The following is a 22,161-nucleotide window of genomic DNA, read 5'->3' as shown; positions in this document are numbered from 1 at the left end:
ATCAAAGATCTCAGCAGTGCAAATCAGAGACAGCTTATCAAACTTCAGAGATTGATTTGTTTCTTAGTATAAACAGTAGTCTTCATCTGAAACTTCTTGACTGTCTTTAAAGTCATCAGTGTATGTGATGAGATTAAGAGAGAATACAGCTTTCTGAAGTCAGTTTTCAAAAGTTGTTGATTCTGCAACTTGTCTCACAGTCTCAATTTCTAGTATCTTTTACTCTTTATTTGATATGTCAGAATTGTCTCAAGAAGATAAGAACTTAGAGTCAGATGTGATAACTGTCATTTTAATATTTCATTTAATTTATTTAAAACATGAGATGTATCATCTTTAATGTAGAAAATGTGATGAGTCAACTGCAGCTATGCAAATAGCTAGTCAGTCATATATTCTTTCTAGTCAGACTTTGACTGAGTCTCAGTCTGATTTGCATAGAAGAACAGAGATAGACATTATAACAAAGACAAATAGAATGACTCAAGCAGTATTGTTGAAGACTATCTGAATCTTATCAATGACTATCTGAAAGATTTACTTTGAGAATCAGATCTCAGCTTCATAAAACAGAGTGCTGAAGGCATAGTTTTAAGTTGTTTGTCTGAGTAAATATGTTTGATTTTTAAATAAGACTTCATTTAATGATTTAATATATTTTGTAACAATTCTGACTGAAGTGCACACAAGATGAATATGTTCTCTGAAGAGTAACTTTCTATCAAAGAAAATCTCTAGTTATCTGATGTAGTTATTGAGAGAAATTGTCTATTCATTAAAGAAGATAAAGAGATCTGAGTACTTGATTTTTTTATAAAAGTATTGAAACTCTGTCTTTACTGAGTTAAATAAGATTTCATTGTTAATATCTCATTTCAAAATGTGATGGAGAGAATTCTAAAGCTGACTTTCTACTCACTCAAGAGAGCTTTCAGTCTTCAGAATTGCAATATCATCTATATACTCAAACTGATCTTTGATAAGTTGAAGAAGAGGTTCTACATAGAGCAGAAAGAGAATTGATAAGATAGAAAATCTCTGTGAAAAACTATAGAAAAATCTGAAACATCTTTGATTGAATGCTGTCTAGTCAAATCAAAACTAGTTATTAATTAAGAAAAGATGCTATTCACTTTATCAGAACTGCTAGTCAGTTCTGTTTCTGTAAACATTTTAGAAGCTGATCTTGAAGAACTCTGTTGAAGGTCTCTTTGACATTTAGAGTGATCATGCTAGTCAGAAGATATTTGTTTCATACTTCTTGTACATCACAGATTAGTGCAGTGATGAAATCTACTGCAAATCTCTATCAAACAGTACTACACTGATCTTCTGCTAGAATGTGATGATGAAGAGCAAGATGAGATATTTATCTAGCTATCAGACACTTCAGTTCTTTGCTGAGGCAGAATAGAAGTGTGATTAAGTGATAAGACTTTGATAGAGAGTAATCTCTTTTCTCTAACTTTGAAATAATCATCATCTCAGTCTTCTTAAAGCTGTGAGAATGAATTTCTTGATTTATACAGTGTTGAAAAAGTAGAATAATTTAATTGCCTATTACTGATCATATTTTTTAAAGAATCTTAATTATAATGCTGTTCAGATCAAAGAATGTGCTAAATGTCTGACAAATGACTCTGTAGACTTTCTGCTCTGTAAGAAGTATTCAGAATATCTCTCTGCATGAGATTGTTGATGTGTGCTTCAGAATATCTTCTGTGTCAAGATGTCTGATCAGAAGTGTCTCTCACAGTAGAGAAGATTTGCCAGTACAAGATTGTTCTAGATGTCTATCAGAATGTTATAAAGAAGAAGTGGGATCTTGAGATTGATATTTATGCCATTTGACAATCTTGTAGATATTTGATAAGGAGAAAGTCTTTTTAATTCACTGGTGATTTCATGCTCTCTTAGGTTTTCTAATTTCTGTTTAGAATGTCATTTGTTCTGATTGACAAAGACTGTATTTACATGCTGCATGATATACTCTTCTAGCTATCTTGACTGCTGGGGTTTATTATGAAGCATAATGACTCTTGAGTCCTGAGATGAGAGAGTAAAAGTTTTGTAGAGTCAGTTGAGAGATTTCACAATGTTTATTGCTTTCTCATTCACATCCTCATAGATCAGTAAGGAGAAGAAAGTGAGTAGTTGCAAGAAGTGATCAACATTGCAGATTATGAGACTAAGCTTCTTCTTCTTAATCAATTGAGTTTGAGTCTGTAATAATTGAATTGTTGTGATAAGAGTTTCATAATCTGAGATGCAGTGCAGTTCAGAAGTAATATGATAAATAGCTGAGTTGGCAGCACAGAAGACAAGATCAAATGTGTCTTCTCATCTATGTGTAGGAGATTCAGCTGAGTTGAGAAGCTGAAGTTCAAAAGAAATTGCTCAATTATACAGATTCTCTTCTACTTGAAAATGTCTATCAGTTGTAGAGTCTCATGCTGTATGTCTAATATTAAAGTCTTCTAATGTCATTCAGAGAATGGTCTTCATGATATGTGTAAAAGAGAGAATGTCTTGCAGGTCTTGACCTGCATCTATGATATCAGATGAAACATTGTATATATTATAGATATTAGTTTTTTTAAAGTTAGAGATCTTAACTGAGACACAGACAACATCTCTTGAGATATCTGCTATAAATTAAATTGATGCAAGAGCTTTTTCATTTCTGATATAGAGTAGTACTCTGAGCCTTTTGATTCAGTTGAAGAAGAGTGAGATGAAGTGCTTGTATGAGAGATGACTTTTAAAGAGACAGATAAAGAGATCTATGACTATTCAGAGTTTCTGAATGATTACAATGTTACAGACTCTTTTATCTGCTAGTGAGAGAGTGATGTCATGAGAGTTTGACTGTCTTTCTATATTGATTTGATATATAGTAAGTGTAGATTTGTGAGAAAAATTGTGACTGCTTTTCATTAGTAAAGATTCATACTTGATGTAATCTTGATGTTTGTTTGAAAGCAGATCATTGAGTCTGTCTGATTGCTCTGAAAGCTAGTGACTGATATCAGCAGAGCTGAGAGAGGAAATGAGATGAAGTTTTTAGAGTTTAGCTCTGAATTGCTCTTCTTTGCTGAAATTTGATGAGCTGAGATGAATGCTCTTCTGTCAGCTTCACATATTGAGTGAAGCTAATAGCAGAAGATGCATTTTATACATTCAGACACTATTTTGAATCTTGCTGAACAGTCAGTGCTGAGAGTGAGATGAGAATTAAGACAATTGCAGCAGTGAGCTGATATTTGACATCTGTCTGACTGTGTGAGACTGCTGCACTTCTCACAACATAGAAACTGCACACAGTTTCTTTCTGTATGAAAGTCATGACATTTTGTGCAAATTAAGATCTTTGATAATTTCTTAATTTTGTTAATCATCATCAGATGACTGAAAAAATAAAGTTTGTTTAAAAAGAGATGCACTTCAGAGATTTGTACTTCAATTCAGACATATTTTTCATGTAGATTAAGATCTGTGAACTTCTTTGTCCAGTGACAACAGATGATTGAAGTCTGATAAGTGATGTCTTGAATCTCAGAAAGAAGCATTCTAAATGATATTTTGTTCATTGAAGCTGTATGTCAAATTCTTGATTGAATCAACTACAAAGATGATTCAGAATTTTTATCACTTAATAAGATAGTCATTTACAGCAGCTTTCAATTTATCTGCATGTTTAAAAATGAAGACTGTCTTTGCTGAAGAGAAAACAGTCACAGTAATTCTCAATAAGTAGTGTCATATATCAGTGATTCAGATCAGATCAGAAATCATGACATGTACTTGTTCATGAATAGCTTGAGAGTCTAAATCATGAGCAGTATATGCTACAAATAGTCTAATCATGACTTGTTTGTCTTTTTATTCTTGATGCAGAGAACAGTTGATCTGCTGTATCTGCTTTTTGTGAGATTGTCTCATCACTGAAACAGTCTGAGAGAAATTGTTTGAGAGAATCATCTTAGCTGTCATAGTGATAGCATATGTCAACATAGACTTTGATTAAGCAGTGAGGTCTTTAATGACTTTGACTATGCCATGTCCCATGGCTTGCCTTAGTATGACAGTCTGGCATGGTAGAGAGTTCTTGTAAGTGCAGAGTATCAGGTCCAGTACTGCAGATAGCTCATTGCATAGCTCAAGCACTGCAGCTAGCTCTGCAGAGAAGAAGTTGTTTGCATGACTCAACAGAGCATTGAGCTTATAATTCACTATGGAAGAGAAGTTCTTCACAGTTAGCAGGACTGCTTGAGTGCAGTCAGTCACATTCTCAATGGATTCTCCTCCTGGTGAGAGGGCTGGGTGGGGATTAAAGCTGATATTGATTTGATGTAGTTGAGCTGTGGTGGGTGTTGTAGTGTCCAACGCGTCCTGGGACATGTTTTGGGGCTGGGGGGGATCATCCAGGGGTTTTAGTGGAGCAGAGGAGATTGCGCGGGCTCTCTTCTTTTCAGAGTGAAGAGGAGCCTTGGTGATAGCAATGTCACTGTTGTTTTGGCTCATCGCGGCGTGTGCCCAGAAACAGTAAATAGTTAATACAGGGTTGGTTTAATTCATTTAAAGTCATGTGATTTCGTGGCAATTTGGCCATTTGATGCAAAGTCCTTAAGTTAGTTAACTAACTAGTTATGGTTGGTTGTTGTTGTTGTCGACACTACATTTCCTCAGCAACGGAATTTGTTCAAAACGCTATCATGTTCATGATATGAACAACTCTACTGGGGACAATGGCCAAATCAACCTCACAAGTGATGAGCCGTAGATAGGCTGATTGAATCCTAGTTACCTCAAACTACAGATTCCACAGTCTGAGCCTTGACTCAGACACTAGTTAAACATTACGATATCCAATTAAAATGACTTTTACAGGGGCTATTCACTCACGCTTAGGCTTTCTCAAACCCTTCCTTATTTTCAGATTTATGATATCCACGATGACAGTGGAATAAGGACACCAGAAAGAATAGCACGGAGCAGGACAGTGAACAAAAGGAACAGGTAAACTTCACGATGGTCTGAAAATTTTCATGTTTGTGAACTTGAGATTTATCTTTCAGAAAAAGCAGCTGTACAATCTCAGGATTGACGAACACTTCTATTCAAATGAAATGCTGAGTCCTTCAAGGCGATCTCGGCATCAAACCTTGAATCCAGTTCCCCCCCTAACAGCCGTATAGCAGCCGCATTCGTACCATCTGTCCGGAATCCATCGCCTAACTGAAGCGTTGACTTTTACAGTTACGCCCGAAAATTACGCCCGAGCAACCACCTCGTTATCCAGAAGATATTCGAGGACCTCCTGCTTCCGGGAAAACATGATATCGATATCTGGACGCTACATAATCTTATTTTTCTTAATCGGCTGCCAAAACAAAATGGTACCCTCTCTGCATCCGCGTCCGAACAATCCGCAGAGCTCGGAACAAACAACATCGGGCAGCTTCAGTCAACAAGAGTCTGCTGCGGTGAATTCTTGGTACATGAGAACTTCACTGTATGCTCGTGCTTCTGTGGTCGAAAATCAATATCCGCCTATATCACAAAAACAGATCGAGGCTGGACTGGCAGAGACAGTGCTATATATCACGAGAACAATATTTATACGCAATTTTAGTTATTGGCTGCAGGGCCATGGGAAGACCCTTGGGAATTTCTCCGGCTACACGGTAACCCTTTCTCCAAGATCTCTGCAAGACAGCATTTTGAACCACAACAAATTATCTAGATTCAAATATGAATTCTTTAGCAGAAGTTCCGCAAAACTCTCCTATCCTTCCCTTGCATATGATTCATTGATTGCTCTTGTCAATCTAGTCTGAAAACTAGAAGTTTTAGCTGATTTATTGAGAACTGTACAATACGTCTCCAGCAATTTCCGCCGATCCGTGCGGCGTCTGAGAGGTAGTGTTCGTGGGCTCTGCAATCTGGGCCGAGCGGTGGCCAAGGATTGAATGGAGCCAAGGCAGAAAACCCGAGTGCTGATGGTTGCTGTGTGACCAGGTTTCGGCATGAGCATCCACCAGCAGACCTTAAAGGCAGATCCAGTGAGAGGCATTAGATAGAAAGAGTTCTAATGGTATTTTTACCGCAGATGGTCCTTTGGAAGACTATGAATAACTCCATGGTCGCTGCATCGGACTTGTTCGAAATTAGCACTTGGGGGAAAATAACTCTAGCAATGAACAAAGCCACGATTGGAAACTAATCCCACAAAGCTGTTAAGCTGTCCAAGCGACTCAAGAACCTGACACTGTTTGCGACGCTGTTCATTTCTCTTCCCTTTAGCTCCACTCTACGAACATTGATCTCCTCGGGCAGAACGTGGTGTGAACGCCGTGAGGTGTTGGTGGTTTTTTGTCTTGAGTGTTCCAATCACTCTATATGCCTGCCACTATTTCTCTTTGGACTTCTGGGTTATCAGGAGGTGGTGGGTGAACTTCTTGGAAAACATGTCGTGCTATCAGATCGAACATGACGGCTGCAAGGAGCGACAAGGGTCCGAGTCATAAAGTGTGACCTTATTGTTTCCAATGTTTGTGATGGTGTTGTTAATACGAACAAATATAATGCTATGGTGATACTCAACTCTGGGGAACTGCCTAGAATGTGTCCGACATTTGCAGGGCGCAGGACCAGCGTGACTACGGCCTTGATGTGCTCTCCCTTGTTGGTTTGATAGAACCAGGAGCCAGGCGACCGGGCAAGCCTGCCATCCTTGATCTCCCTGCTTCACTGGGCAGGGTTAGCAACCTTAGAATGAACGTCGAGATTTCCGTTATACGCAAATAAGCAGGTTGTTGTCGTCAGGGAAGCGGTGCAAGCCGTTCCAGTCCAAGTCGGCACGCCTCCTGTGGCAACTTGAAGACGAACCAACAGTTTCGCAAAACAGCAAACTAGGCGGACATTTCAAACAACTTGTAACTCTCACACGTACATCACACACATGGCTCAAATGTCTCACAGTCAAATGGGCTTGTAAGCCCACAGACATAGCTAGGGATTGAAGTTATTTAGATATTAAAGCCAGAGAGATTTTAATAGAATCACTTGTTCCAATATATAAATAATATAATGTGTCTTAAGGGATGTATATACTGCTTGTACGAGTATGTGGGAGGGCAGTATGAGAACAACCCATACATGTCTAAGCAACAGTCGCAGACTGCGTACGCAGTTGGGAAGGGCATCCTGGCATCTCACATAATTACATACCAAAATAAATATAAATAAATAATGTCGAAACTATCTTAAAGAGGCTCTTTTTTTTTTTTGCCCCCACAATCTCTTAACTAGCAGCGAAGAGCGTGCTCTGGGCGTCCGCCATTCCATCCTCAATGACAGTTACACCGTACTTGACGGAGTAGACGTGAAAAGAGGGGATAAGGTGGACGGGAAGGGCGGGGGAGTGGGCATGAAGGATCCCGAGTGCAGTTTTCTGCATATTTATATCATGCTCAGACTGTTCTTGGGCGCCCTTTTCTTTTTGACTTTCATAGTTATCAGAGAAGCGATTGGATGGGCTTCACCACCCACCGCATTCCACGAGAGAGTAAAGTAAGTACTCACAGCAAAAAGATGCTGCAGCATATATGTACTCCCTCCTTTTCCGCTCGACATCGACAATTCCTTGGAAGCCATGGATCATGAGATTTTCACTTCCAGACCGGGGCCTGTTCAAAGTTGCCCCATAACAGCGGGTCACCAGGAAAGTATGAGAAGCCGAGCCAGATATTTGATTGATGGAAGGCAGAAGACAACTTTGAGGGCGGGATGTTGTAGCTATGGTGCATTGTGATTGTGATTCTTCCGGACATTTCTTCGATGATCTTCCTTCAGGTCTTGGAACAGGCAAGTTATCTTACTACCATAACTACAGCAAGCTTCACCTTCACCATCTCTATTAACACAAGGTATGCGGTAAGACGGCAATTTCCGACAGGGATGCCTTTTCTACAAGAACATATGATACTCCGTAACTAGGTGCTGTTTTGCGGTCGCCCTCATTTATTATTCAATCATTTCATCTCTTCAATCTCCCCAAGCCAGCGCGCTAGGGCTCATTGCCCAGATTCAGTTAAGACAAATCCCCGGCTTGCCGGAGCCAAGCAGAGACGATCCTACTTCGCATCACAAATTATCTGCACATCAACCCTCAAGTCTCCGGTTGCAGGATGTGGACCACAACTTTGATAATGAACTGCTGAGAAGAGTTTTCAACGTGCCTTTTAGCTCCCGATTTTGGCGTGCTAGTATTCCGCCAAAATTGTACGAAAACTTTCGTTCCTAATTGGAGGTTTGGTAGTGCCAAATTCCATTTGAATGGTTGCTCCAAACTGTGGATTCCCCCATTTTCGTCTCCCCTTGGCTAATTTACTTAATGCCAACAGGCCCACACCCCATGTCTGGCCGGGTCGTACTCTCAAACTCAGGAAATTATCAAGGACTCAACAGTCGCTCTGTTCATGTACGCCGACCAGTGGTTGCCGAAATATAATAAGGTAAATATACTGCGTACCTCCATTTGAACTCAGGCCTGACTTTTTGCACGCACTGTAAGCATCTTGACTTGCCACCACATGGCCTGGGGAATCTGTTTCTTTGACTACCCGCGACTCGTAACGGGTTGCCAATTTTACCATTGCTGTTGTCAACCCATGGCGAATAGGAAAAGGGGGATTCAGCCAAGTTGAGGGTGGAAATTCCGCTCGAATTCACGGCTCAGTCTACTGGGACCAGGGTGGCCCGTGTCTGCGCAGTCCCCAAGTTCATGCCATGCATGCTTTTTCAGACATGGATCATGCCTCCAGCTCTACTTCGTACTGAAACTTTGACCCACTGAAGTAGAGGCCGAAATAGCTTGAAACAGAGCCTTGACCAGGGACCCCAGTTCGAAGGGACCCCAGTTCGACGGGACCCCAGTTCGACGGGCCTCAAGAGCCCCATTTTGTGTCCTTGTTGCCCGTGTTGCCCGAGGCGTGCAACTGACAACTGACCAATATCAGAAACTGCTGGTGTGGAGTAGTATCGGTGACAGGAGGTATGCTCAACGAACGAAGGGAGAGGACATTCGGTGCTTAAAATGAGTTGATGGGTTTTCTTTACTCTTTTCTTCCTCTCTTCACCAGGAACCGGCAGTCTTCGCCCAGACCCCTGGTTTCATACGCCGGAATTGGTGATGAAGGCGGCGTTCAAGCAGTTTTGCCATCGCTTACCGGGATTCCACATATGTCAATCCTGCCGTGCTTGGCAGGAGCTGTACTCCGAGTCTCTCTCGAGCTGGACTTGTTTTATCCCAGGGGACGCCGCACGATTCGCCGGAATCGAGATTCTTGAGCTTGCATGTGTCACTTCACACCGTTGCTGTGAAGCTGGAGAATACGGGACCAGGGACCTTTTGGCAGGAGGCTCCCACCACAACGTTTGGTATGTGCACTGAAGAGAGCAGCCAGATGCCAAGAATCCGATTATCAATCTTCACACTGAAGATTTGTCTCTATCTCAACCATTTCAAGTTACATTATATTTATTATTATTCATCTTTTTCTAGAGTATATGCGGTCAGGGGCTACGACAGCCTCACTGACTTCTCCTTACATGCATGTTCACCTATGCTGGGACATCCTTGATGGGAAATCATCGAGTCATTCCATCTGTACCTTGTCTCAAAGCCGCTTTGAGTGAAAATGGAACTGTGCACTTGGTGCTGGTATCCTCTCCGTGAACACCATCCCTTCTGCCGGGTTCTAGAGCGACTTTCCCCACTCCCCGCGAAGCGATGGCGCTAGAGTCCTTCAGACTCATGACAAGACAGCGGAGCTGATGCAACTTCGTACTCTTGCATCTTTATCCACTTCCAAGCGCAATGCAGGACCCTAAAGCCACCTCTTGGAATGACACTGGATACCGAGGCTGATACAACTTCGTATTTTCCTTCACATCTTTGTCAAGTGTCGAATGTAATTTCACAGGAAAAAGGTCACCGGATGTTCTCAAGATGGAGCTCACCATTCTCACACGGCCTGATACGAACTCAGGCTGCTACCTCCAGGGAGGTCAAACCGGACGACCCGAATGCCGCAGCAGCATCTCTCCTGGGGGTTGTAGAACGCCCCTGCAAGAGTATAGGGATGAAGCTGCAAAGAGTTCTTCTACCCAGATATCGAGAGATATAAAATGAGGACTTGACTGCCATCTTAAATGGACACAGTCCCTCACGGCGCTGCTGACGCCCATTGTCCTTCCTTTGAAACTATCATCTTGTCTTACCGACTTGCCCCCCCTGAGCTTCGAGTTCGGTCATCATGGCTCCGCTCGTGCGCATCATTGCCACTTTGTGGTTATTGCTACAGCTAGCTGCGGCTATACCCGATTCCAACGAATTGATCCGTGTTCCGCGTGAGGTCTGGGAACCAGAACATTTAGCTAAAAGAGACGATGACCCAAAGAGTTTGGTTAACCTGTCCGAGAGCGAAAAGTTTGTCTGGGCTTCAACTGATAGTAAACTATTCGGCTCCTTTTTCAATTCCGAATCATGGACTAATTGCTTTACGAAGAACCCAACTCCAAAGCCATTGTTATCAGCATGGTGGCCTGGTCCAAACAGAATGAACGTATTCTTGATATGGATAAGTTCTCCTTTGCTCTCCAGTCAGCCAACTGCAAACCGGAACAAGCATCGCTGAAATTCAAAAATCCGCTGGTCTATGCTGCTGCCAAAATTGTTTGGAACTGGGTCAATTTCAATGACCTGCGATCTTTCGTATTAGTCCCCGACTGGAGGGGTTGCGGCAAAGACAAATCGTATGATCCCTTGGTGGTCAGCAAGGTTACATTTGACGATAAATCCCTGTCAGTCAAACTCGTTGCAGTCAAGAGCACCTGGAAAAAGGTTATGAATACCTGGGTCTTGGATTTTGGTGAAATTATTCTTGGAGGAAAAGGTAAACGTGATATCATACCTGATCTCGATAAGAAATTCCGCCTTAATGTCGATGCCACATTGCCCACGAAGATCTTCGAATGGAAGAGGAACAAGGGAGTTCTTAATGCCACGCTTACTGCCAACTGCAATGACTGCGGAGTACAAGGAACTCTGATTTTTGCCGGCCACGTTGAAGCAAGTCTTGGCTTGGGTGGAGTTGATATCGACAAGTTTGAGATATCTGTGAGACCCGAGAGACTTCAAGCTGGTGTCAATCTTGGTCTCGACTTTGTTGGCCATGTTGATTGGAGAGGACTGACAGGCAAAGCCCCAGAGGCGGAGATCACCCTGCTAGAGATTCCGGTGTCAGGATGGAATATACCTGGCATCTTTGAATTTGGCCCACGGATTCAGTTAAATGCTGGTTACGGTATTGATTATATTGGTGGCCAGGCCTCGGCCTCTGCAGGCATAGTCGCCAGGATCCCAGATTCCTCTATTGCAAAGGTGGATCTTCTAGCCAAAGATAAGGTTCAGATTTCTGGGTGGACTCCAACCATTGAAACCCAGCCGTTGGAAATCCAGGCACAGATCGATGCCCAGGCACGATTATACACGGAAATTGCCTTGTCTGTGAGCTTGACGGTTCTTGGTATGTTTCCTTCTCCTGTGTTCTCGCCGGAAATTCGCTGATGACATTATTCTGCAGATGACAATGGCTTCGGTGTTGACCTTGCCTTCAAGGTGCCCCAGGTAACTGTAACCCTGGGAGCCGGTCTAGGTATGTTTCCCTTTATGTGAGTTTTGCGGGGTCATGTCTAACGAATATAATGCCAGATACCAACGGTTTCTGCAAGGCCGGTGGAAGCATTTTTGGAGTCTCAATCGAAGCCAAGGTCGGTGTTGACCTTGGACTTGAAGGATGGAAAGAGCTTGATGGTGACAAGGATAAACTGTTCGACGTCACCCTCTTCAAAAAGGACGACCTTTATACTTTCCCACGCATCTGCTTATCCGTTGACAAGCTGTCTCCTGGGTACTGCTATGCGGAAGAGGCAGATGAGGACTACGACAAAACTAAAGATGATGAAGAAGGTGAACTGAAGAGGAGGGGCAGGGCGATTGCCATCAGAAATATCAGATTTGACTTGGCCTCGCGACAAGCTCCCGGCGATCGTAAATATTACGCCCTTTGTGACTCCTCAAAGGCCAACACAATTCCAGTCCTGCAATACCATGGCCCCACGGAATTGAAGGACAATGTCAAGATTCCAATCATAGTACCTGAAGTCCCTTGCCCCGACAATTCGGAAGACTGCGAGCCAGACACTAGCATCACAATCTTACAAGGTGACGATACTGCGGATGAACGTGCTATTGTGCAAACTGACAACGCAGACGGGGACTACACCAAGAGAAAATGGGCCAGTTAGTGAACCATTCCCCAACGCTTTTGACCATCTTGCTGGATATAGGGAACTAACAACGATATAGCGGAGCATATCTACGAAGCTAACTGGATCCGAGGATATCTCGATTTCCTCCAAAAGAAGTTCAACAATGGCAACGCTGGTGGTACGTGCGACGCGGCCATAATTAACTCGTTCTTCAAAGTCAAACCAGTCAACATGCCACATCCTCCCCAAGCCAGTGCTCCAGAGACATATATCATGGCCTTGATGCAGCAAATGGGCACCATCTACACAGAGGAAGAGAGGATGGCCGTTCTTCCAATGAAACAGAATAACCTCAAGTTTGCCGTGAGTTTGGCTTCTTCTGTGTGCAGTATCTTTCAGCACAGCCATACTAACTATTGATCAGATGTTTGCCGACCGGAAGAAGCCAAAGAATCTGATTACTTGGTTCAAGAAGGGTGCCCATCAAGGCGATACTATTACCCACCACCGACGGAGCTGTGGCCTTGCCCGCATTGTCGCAACTTGCAAATATATGAACGAGCCCGTCATCCGCAATGGCCTCGTTGCAACAATCAAGGGTGTCGAAGCCATCTTGTACGTATATTTTTACTCTAGCGGACTAACTAAGCTATCTCCAGACTCGCCATACCTGGACTGGATTAACTGTTTCTTTTAGGGAGGCAATGGACAATCACGACGATGCCAAGCGCGCAAATTTCTCATTCAAGGCCGCTCACAAGGAGTTCATTGTGGATCTCTACAAGGAGGCCATCAAATATACGCGCGAGAAATTGAAGGAATACGCACTATTTATGGAGCAGGATAGCGGCGCGATGGACAAGCTGCCCGACGACATTGAGGATCAGGTCGAGGAGATTGCAGCTGCTGACGTAGATAATGATAATGCCTGGAAGAAGTATTGCCCGGCTGACTTTAAGCATGATTGGTGAGCGGGTTAACTAAGTTAGAGGGCATTTTAGGCGTGGAAGGTTGAAATATTGTCCTGTTGGACTGTCCGGGTTGCTGAAATCCTTCTTTTTGATCTGTCTCCTTCTTTAGTTCCCGCCTGCTTTCTGGCGGAAAAGATATTATTACTATATAATTCTGTTGTAACATTTCCTGTCTCCTTGTTAATATATCGGACAAATTTACGTCAAGCTCAGGATTCTGGTTTTTATTTTTATTTTTATTTATTTTTAATTTTTTTATCACTTGGATAGATGGGCAAAAGAGGATTGTTAGTTTTTCTATTCGCTAGGCACTCCGTCTTTTGGGCATATTACATTACGATTGTTTATCAATCTGAAATAAAACTGCTGGATTGGTTCCCCTGTTTCCAGTTTTTTATGCTGGTTTATAACATTGCACGGGGATTCGGTCCATTTCGTTCGTATAACAAACCTGCCCCATTCGCCATAGCGCGGGGTGGAAGTAAAGGGTGTCAGGATCTGGCGTTCATAGGGCAAAAAATAATAATCAAAATATTATCATCATTAACAATGACTGTTTTTAATTGCTCATCTTCCATGCTCTCGCAACGTTGTTTAAACATTTAGATTCCAACATTCTCCGTCACTCGTTTCCCTTCTCTTAAGAGGCCTCAACTGCCTCTTCAACCAGTTCTAATTACGGCTTCCGCACTGGCTCCCGTCACGTTTGGGGCATCGCCCATTATCGACCCGGCACTGCATCAAACCCCACCACTACAAACTCGAGGCCTGCCGAATTTTACGACTGCATTGCAGACAGAAACCTCTTCCTCACCCTCCTCCTCCCTGCCGCTGTCTGTGTGTGATTTATCCCGGCCTTCCTCGACATCAACGCAGTCGTCGAACACATATTTGCCTTCTCAGCATCCAATCAGCAGCGGAGACAACAAGGCACTTAATTTCTCACCCTCTCTTACTCGCCTCTCTGCGCTGGCATCAGTCGCATCGGCCCCGACATCACATTTACGGTATGTTTTGCCTTTGATACGTGTGAGGATGCGCATGATACACTGGCAGCGGATGCTTGGTGTCCTTGGACTCCACGCCATTGGGTGCTGGACGACCCAAGTCCTCCCTCCACACCAATTAAAGACGCAACTTCTTCCAAACTGCAATAGGGCAGTTACAGATACATGGGAATCAGATATACATGCAGGGGCTAACGTAACGTGCTGGTGTGGCTCTTCCGTCACAGCCGCTGCAGCAACCAGAATGCAAGCCAGACCATGAGTTACGTGAACTCTTCGCCGGGAGTCACCACTGGGGGCCAAGGGAACACTCCAGTAAGTGCAGTCTCTGGGGCTCTTTTTCCATCCCGCCCCTCCAATTGTACCTCTATTCCTCCACATATACTTCCGCGTACATCTTGCGGGTTGTTATCGTCTCCCAAGGTCTCCCGCCCCATTTAGGCTTAGTCTAGCGTGGGTCTTGGCATCGACCCATTTTTTTTTTTTCCCTCGATCTTATCGCTTGAATCAAATCTCGCCGAATCTTATCAACAGCCATCTCATCTCCTTTTGCCAATGCCAGCCTCCTCTCTGTCCTCGCCCCTATCCCCCTCCACTCTTCTCCTCCTGCATAGTACTGTCCCTGATGCGTGTGCCTCTTCCGCTATGGTGACCACTATGACTGACCAGAAACGTGCGCCAATCCAGCCAGTGTGCCAAAATTGCGGCACCTCCACTACGCCTCTCTGGAGGAGAGATGAAGCGGGATCGGTGCTGTGCAATGCCTGTGGGCTCTTCCTCAAACTCCATGGCCGTCCTCGTCCGATAAGCTTGAAAACAGACGTTATCAAAAGTCGGAATCGCGTCAAAGCCTCCGGGCAGGGGCCAAAGCGAAAAGTAAGTTGAACCAGCTTCATCCCTGTCCAGGCCGTTTTGTTGCAGTGAAATTATTTCCTTTCCCGTAGGCTGGAAGGCGTTGCTTAGTTTGTATTCTGGTAGCCAAATGTGGATGTCAATGGCCTAGCTGCGTCAAGATCCGAAGCCGGTACTCCTCCTCTAGGATCTCATGGTCATCATCGTGTATCGCGAAGGGGTTCCCCGGGTCCTTCAGATCAGTCCAATTCCCCGTTATCCCGCACCAATACACCAAACTTCCAGCGCCATTTGAACATCGAACCTCAACACATGTTCGACAGCGTCGCCCTCTCACACCACCACACCTTCAACCCGTCCGCGACTGCCCTCCCATCCCTTCAAATGCACAATCCGTCCCCCAGCTCAACCTCCTCCGCAAACGATCGCCACCTAGAGTCCCCGCAGACCTACGAAGGTCTTCTAGCTGCAAACACCTCTCTAAAAACGCGTATTAGCGAACTAGAGCTGATCAACGAACTGTTCCGCGGCCGAGTTGCGGAATTAGAACAAAGTGACGCCGCCGCAAGGAGATCGGAGATGATCGTTCGAGATTCCGAGTCGCGCCTCAACCAGTCACTGGAAGAGGCTCAGCGGCGCGAAGAGAGCCTGAAACGCAGAATAGGCGAACTCGAGCGCGCGTTGATTCACGGCGATTTACTGCAGAGTGGTACATCAGCGGGTATTGAGCCGCATGCGAAAAAAATCCGCCTGTCTGATGTTGTCGGTTATAGCTCTGATTCAGCCACCAAGACATCCCCTCAATCTCTCTAGCAATAGGGGGAGAGTCGGGTCGAGTCCTTGTTTCGTATCCGTTGATCTTGGATCAATCTTCTATTTTTGTCGCGACACGATACCATATAACACACATCCTTATTTTCCCCCCAGATCAACCCCCTACCTTTCGGTTCAGAATTCTCGAGCTTGATACCCTTACGACTCTATTCGTAAAAAAAATTACCATTTTTGACTGTTTTATTATTTTTCTTACATCATTATATTCTTTCTTTATTTATTTATATGTAATCTATTCCATTGCTACTTTCTAATATTTATAACCTTTCTTCGAATCATTTTCCCTCTCCAACTGACATTCCCCACTCTCATCTCCGCCCCCTCTCCTCCCCCGCCACAGAACCAAAAATATTCCATAAACAACACATATTTCTCGTCCTCTCACATCTGAACCTCTCTATATTCTTAAATATGAATGAGTTCCCTACTTCTTGTACAATATACCTCTTCACCCCCCTCTTCTGCTCAATTTTCTGAATCATCTGAACACGTCGAAAGAAAATAAAAAGAGATAGAAAACGCGAAGGACAAAGATAGGAGAAATATATCTTCCTCTCTGCGGATTTCTTTTTGCCCTTCCAACATAACTTGCTTGCCTGTCTAAAGATTCGAAGCTCATTTCTCACAATGTGGAATACATCTTCACACATTGAGATATCTATTACTGGGTTGATCCTTGGACTCTGTGGAGGGCCATTTTCTGACCCCTGGAAAGCGAGTCCCTCTCCAGCTTATATAATGCTGAAAGAGGATAATTTCCCGTGTATTAGTTGTTTCTCTTTACACACATATCTGATCGTTTTCGCCTGTGCTTTTATTATTATCATTATTACTATTATTATTTTAATAATGGGGGGAAAATCATTTGAAAGGATTATTAGCATCTCCCTTTTATATTTGGCTGAGACGGTGGGGTTCCTTGAGTGAACATGTGCTTCACCTATGATGAAAAAACATTCTCTTCTTCCACTGTACCTTTCTCAGTGATTTAGTGATATTTTTATATTCCTTTTTAATCTTTTCCCTTCTTGTCGCATCTTTCACATTCATCTTCTTTCCTCTCTTCTGAAAGCATTTAACTCCAATTTTATTTATGTGATTCCCTATTTCAGTTATCGATGTTGTTGAATATTTGATTGTGCAGTTGTGATGTAACTTGAACAAAATATGTAGAGCCTCAAAAGACACAATCCCTAAGACTGCCTGAGACACTCAAAGGATATCCAACATCTGACAATTATCGTGTGCGGAACCAAAAGCTCTAGAAAATGAATGAAAACTTCAATTTTCTACATTCATGCTGGCAGCGCGTATTTCGAAAGCGTGATTCTTCAAAGGTGGGCCCATGTTTGCGTTGTGGAACTTTGCAGAGGCCTAACTCGATCTTGAAGATGGCGGCCGGCTTGTTTTGTATTCGGACTGGTCGAGCAGATCCCAGTTCCTGAGATAGAAGCCGGCATAATTAAGGGGGCAAATAGCATTATTCTTGATGTGCTCAGGGAGGGAGAAGAGGGTTTTAACGGTTATTGATGATGCGGAGGAAATTCACAGTCGTATGCAATTTTTGAATGACCAAAACAAGTAAAGATAGGACGAGAGTTGCGGCGGATTTTTGCATCGGCCCAACATTTCACCTTTCTCTTTCACGGAGAGATTTGGTATGCAAAATCACAGCATGGTTGGATATACAGCATCATCTTGTTTAATATAGCATCTAGTCTAGGGTATATTTACTACATCGTCACTCTGACGTCGGTAGAATGCCAGTGGGAACACCGCTAGGAGGACAAGAGAGTTTTTCCTACAAATCATGCGTACGTGCATGGTAGTCAATCAAACACGAGTTAATCAACTCGGCCACACCACCGGCACTCCAACTGCCATAATAATATCTCACTCTTTCCAATACAAGAGGAACGTTGAAGTGAAGAAGGTTATTTTTATTTTAGAAAACTGTGTTCTTTTGAAAACAAGGAGACAAGATGAACGTAGAAACAGGAAAGTCTTATGAAAGGAAAAACAAGTCAATACGTATTTAAAGGGAATCATCATAGACTACCTACTCTTTCAAAATATTGGTCGAATCCGTAATAACCACCAGTTAATTTCGACTGGGTCTAATCATGCTGAGAGGAATAGAACCTGGAATGTTTCCTTCCTCTAAAATTGGAGGTGGAGCTGACGAATCCGCAACCTTCCACCAGCAGATCAGGGTGAAAGCTATTGAGAAAAGAAGAAAGTGACATGAAGAATCCGATTGATCTCCACCAGAGCCGCCGGAGCCAGAGCTCTGGTTCAACAAATAGTTCACAATCCACACCACCGTCAGAAATCCAATTGTATGACTACACTGCCATGTTAGCAGGTTTACGCTGATAATGCAAAGGACAGAAAGAGAAGGGAAGGGTATCCTCACGCAAAACTGCGGGTAATATGAGGAAATCGCTTCGCCAGTAATCCAGCGAAGATAGCCGTGAAGGTGAAGGAAAGCCCAAGGGCCCTATAGTGAGCGTTAAAATTGGTGCTGAAAATCCCATAGTGAGGAGGAAACTCATACGTACACCCAATGGCCAACTGGGGAAATAAGAGGGTCACTGCCTGTCATTAAGTTGGCAATGTTCAAGGCTACCATAGAGGTACCAAAAGCACGAGCCTGTCCTCGCCGCTGCCCTAGAAGGAAGCATATAGGAACGGAAAGGATGGCGAACACAATTAAAATAACATCGTCAGAACTCAGACCGTTAGGATTGGGTTTCGTGTCCTTATGCTCAGCCTGGTTGGCGGGATAGGCGGAACAGCAGGATGAAAATATCAACACGATTAAGAGGGATGACAGCTTCAAGCTACAGCAAAACTGTTGGACCGCTTGATCAATAATCCAGTTGGTATTGCTGGAGACGATCCCGGCGCTCCTGGAGTCCACCCAGTCATGCTGATGGCCCTTGAACCATCTTCCATCGAATGAAAACGGCAGAAAAAGTGGCAAACGAGTGAAAAGCTGAGCAACGTAATTTCCAAGATCAAAGCTTTCGATGGAGTAGAATAAATAATTAGATCTTAGATCAGACGCATGGATTAATAGTTTAGGAGACAACCTAGCCGCCTCATTTCCATCGAACTTGACACCAAGTTGACACTGGTAATAGTCAGCTTCGGTCGAGAGGAGAGGAATGTGAGTCTGTCGGTGGTGGGGTCCTACACCATCGAGGAAAGTAATAAGGGAAGTGTAGAGACTGTTTCGGGGAATGTAGATGTTGGCTAGAGATTTGAAATAGAACAGATGCTGGGGAAAATTGATGAGAGCAAGGATAGCAACGATATTGTACCTCCTTTGAGCTACTGCAGCTGCAACATTTTGGGAATCTTCACGGTGACCCATTCCAGGAATCTCAACAGACATTCTATACCTGACCAGATCACCAAGGCACTCAATCCTTGGGTCCTCAACAGCCATTCGATACCTAACTGGATCACCAAACCACTTAATCCATTTTTCCTCAACCGCCATTCGATACCTAGCCAAATCACCAAGACATTCAATCCAGGCGTCATCAATAGAAGGTGTTCCATCCATGGGCACTCCGGTAATGGAATATACCGGATTAATGGAGTACAACATCTGATCCGGGGAGTTTGGGAGACGGCGACTCAACAGCCCTAGGAATGAATGAATTCCACGCCTCCACATTCGCGCTGTCATGGCATATTTGAAAGGAAGATTCTTCAGGACCAGACTGGCCGAAGGGTGTTGTGATGCCAGAAAGAAATCATGATGCTCATGAAGAAGAGTCCTGTGGAGGGCAAGAAAAGCTTTCCAGTGTTGCGATGAGAGCTTACTGATACACCTGGTGTGCTGATCGATTTCGACACAATTTTTCTCAACCATCACCAAGCCTGCGTAGATTCGTCGTACTTCGTCTATCAATTGTTCTTCTGAGATAGGTTGAGTTTCGGGTTGGCGGTACATATGAAAAGGGGAAGGCTTGGAATGAATTGGGTTCAATGATGGCTTGTGGTTGTGGGTATTTGGGTGGTAAAAAGACATGTCGTAGGAACGCGAGTGCCTCGGCCTGTTGGCTTCCAGCGTGATTGATCTCACATAAAAAAAACCCTAGTGGAGACCTCTCGAGGAGTTCTCGGCAGTGTGATAGAGCGGGTGAATGAATTCGAGAGAATTGGTATAGAAATCACAAATAAGAATTTTCAATACCGGAGACGAGTGAGGGGATCTATTTCTATTTGAACGTTCATGGGCTTTGGGAGAGGGAGGGAAGAGGAAAGACACATGGGATGCGTGGCTGGGTAGCCACAGCGAGGTTTGATGATAGAGATAAACCAACGTCGAAAAAAAATTTTTTTTTTAAAAAAGAAAAAAAAAAATTCCGGCTGGATAATATATCACGGAGGGGAAATTCAAATGAACGCCCCCTTTGCCTCTTTGCATCTCCATTCCGAAATTGTAGGCAACGTCTTCATTCGTTGAAATAAAGTTCGCAGCCTTGTGCTCGAGGCTGAATTCATCCAGCCTTGTTTGGCATGAGGATTGATCGAGCAGACTTTTCAATCCAAATGTGGGGAATTGGGATTGTTATACTGGGCCAAAGAGAGTACAACTTCAGGTCGATAGTTCATAGAGACATCGCAGCCTTGAAACAAGCCAACATCTCGACGTCTATCGATACTGTAATTCTTCAGATGTCCAACGATCGAGTCAAATCGCCCATCTTCTGCACGGAATTAAATCCTTCGATCTGAATACAAGCTGGGAGATGAGCTTCAGAACATGGAAATCCTGCAAGTGCAATCGGGCTGTGGGAAGCGCCCAAAACTTCATTGCACAGACCCTTGGTCCATCTATGACGACCGTAGTAGGCATCATCACTGCTGTGGTCATATCGAACTACGACCCAGATCACGGAAAAGGAAAAGTGGAGGTGTCGCAGGGACTGCTCGAGTTGGTGGTTGGAATAAAAGTGAGCACAGCACGCCTGTCAACTATTCCAAAACAACCCATCATCAATCTCATGTTGAAAAAACATCACAGGATGTATTCTTGAACATCCAGGTCCTTCGATGCATCGAGCAGCCTTCTCCGACAGTGTTCACCATATCGTGGGTTATATTTGCCTTCACATCCTCAATACTACACCACGGGTACCAAGACATCCAATACCGAGACCACATCCTGCTGGCAGTATGTGGAGGAGGGATGGCTTGGCTCCTGATGCTCTATAACAAGAACACCTTAGAGATCGTGGGCTTGTATCTGCCCTATCTTATCCAAGCGGCCTTTTTAATCGCGATGATCGTCGACATGTGGCCGGCACTGTCGAGGGATGAAGGAGAAAATCATGAAGCTGTTGAGGATGTGGAGAAGAACGGAGTGGAATGCGAGCGAGGTGAGGTGAGGTGAAGTAAGAGAGAGTTATCCAACCTCGACGAGCTGAGTTTGCTGGTTGAGCGGGTCAGGCCTGGGGAGGAGCCGAACAAACGTAATTCGGGCCGATCGTTAGTTATCCGTTGTACTCCGTATGCAGGGCTGGAGGAAACTTGGAAACTTGAACTCTACGACCAAATGGAAAACAGAAAGACAGGTTAGCTTGTCTCCTATGAAAAACGATACATTGTTGCGTATATAATTTTATTTCGAATTATTTCGTTCTCACTGCTCCCTGGAGAAAATACAGCAACCCTCAGCCAACTCACGTACAGGGGGTTAATACGAACGAATTTTCCGAGGGGTTGATCTATGAGACTATAGTCGCGTAATGCCTCCTTGTATTGCCTTATCGAAGCTTGTTGTCATTTCAACTGGTATAATAATGAGAATGAAATGAGGTACCCCACTAGCGATAAACATGGTATCGACGGCGTTGAACATCGAGTTTAACTTTTGCCTTAGATGCAATCCAAATATATATATATTCTATCGATGCCACCAGTTGAAATTCCTCAATGATCGAATTATTCCGCGAATCTAAAAGAATTGAAGTACGCCAAATTATGTCCGCCAGCTTTTCTATCTGCAGAAAGGATTAAGTTCAGAAATATAGAAGTATAAGTAAATGCAAACGTGCGATCTAAACGAGAGCAATGTCTCTGTTCGGAGGCAGGCGGGAGTAGTGATCTGACCGGGCCTGCGGTGTAGAATCAACGGC

At 43.8% G+C, this 22,161-nt stretch overlaps 5 protein-coding genes across 5 annotated transcripts; 4 read left to right on the top strand and 1 right to left on the bottom strand.

Moving 5' to 3' along the window:
* Positions 1 to 7,842: 7,842 nt before the first annotated feature.
* On the top strand, positions 7,843 to 9,702 carry PADG_12208 (uncharacterized protein; the record flags this gene model as incomplete). The annotated part of the gene is made up of 7 exons (XM_010764290.1): positions 7,843 to 7,931; positions 8,002 to 8,286; positions 8,409 to 8,519; positions 8,888 to 9,058; positions 9,147 to 9,276; positions 9,318 to 9,444; positions 9,569 to 9,702. The coding sequence occupies 7 exons, from the start codon at positions 7,843 to 7,845 to the stop codon at positions 9,700 to 9,702; spliced, it is 1,047 nt and encodes a 348-aa protein (XP_010762592.1).
* A 620-nt stretch (positions 9,703 to 10,322) lies between these two features.
* Positions 10,323 to 13,310, top strand: PADG_06932 (uncharacterized protein; the record flags this gene model as incomplete). The annotated part of the gene is made up of 7 exons (XM_010764042.1): positions 10,323 to 10,518; positions 10,575 to 11,594; positions 11,652 to 11,723; positions 11,780 to 12,370; positions 12,437 to 12,702; positions 12,764 to 12,954; positions 13,037 to 13,310. The coding sequence occupies 7 exons, from the start codon at positions 10,323 to 10,325 to the stop codon at positions 13,308 to 13,310; spliced, it is 2,610 nt and encodes an 869-aa protein (XP_010762344.1).
* Positions 13,311 to 14,962: 1,652 nt separating this feature from the next.
* On the top strand, positions 14,963 to 15,982 carry PADG_06931 (uncharacterized protein; the record flags this gene model as incomplete). The annotated part of the gene is made up of 2 exons (XM_010764187.1): positions 14,963 to 15,193; positions 15,296 to 15,982. The coding sequence occupies 2 exons, from the start codon at positions 14,963 to 14,965 to the stop codon at positions 15,980 to 15,982; spliced, it is 918 nt and encodes a 305-aa protein (XP_010762489.1).
* Positions 15,983 to 18,104: 2,122 nt separating this feature from the next.
* Positions 18,105 to 20,048, bottom strand: PADG_06930 (uncharacterized protein; the record flags this gene model as incomplete). The annotated part of the gene is made up of 3 exons (XM_010764041.1): positions 18,105 to 18,348; positions 18,420 to 18,503; positions 18,565 to 20,048. 3 exons carry the CDS (start codon positions 20,046 to 20,048, stop codon positions 18,105 to 18,107), a joined length of 1,812 nt encoding a protein of 603 aa, XP_010762343.1.
* A 524-nt stretch (positions 20,049 to 20,572) lies between these two features.
* Positions 20,573 to 21,416, top strand: PADG_06929 (uncharacterized protein; the record flags this gene model as incomplete). Its single annotated transcript, XM_010764040.1, has 3 exons — positions 20,573 to 20,686; positions 20,803 to 20,976; positions 21,048 to 21,416. 3 exons carry the CDS (start codon positions 20,573 to 20,575, stop codon positions 21,414 to 21,416), a joined length of 657 nt encoding a protein of 218 aa, XP_010762342.1.
* Between the last annotated feature and the right edge of the window lie 745 nt (positions 21,417 to 22,161).

This window comes from Paracoccidioides brasiliensis, assembly GCF_000150735.1.
Source record: "Paracoccidioides brasiliensis Pb18 unplaced genomic scaffold supercont2.10, whole genome shotgun sequence".
NCBI classification, from domain to species: Eukaryota; Fungi; Ascomycota; class Eurotiomycetes; order Onygenales; family Ajellomycetaceae; genus Paracoccidioides; species Paracoccidioides brasiliensis.
Note: the sequence above shows the minus strand (reverse complement) of the source record. Positions and strands in the feature narration are given on the sequence as shown.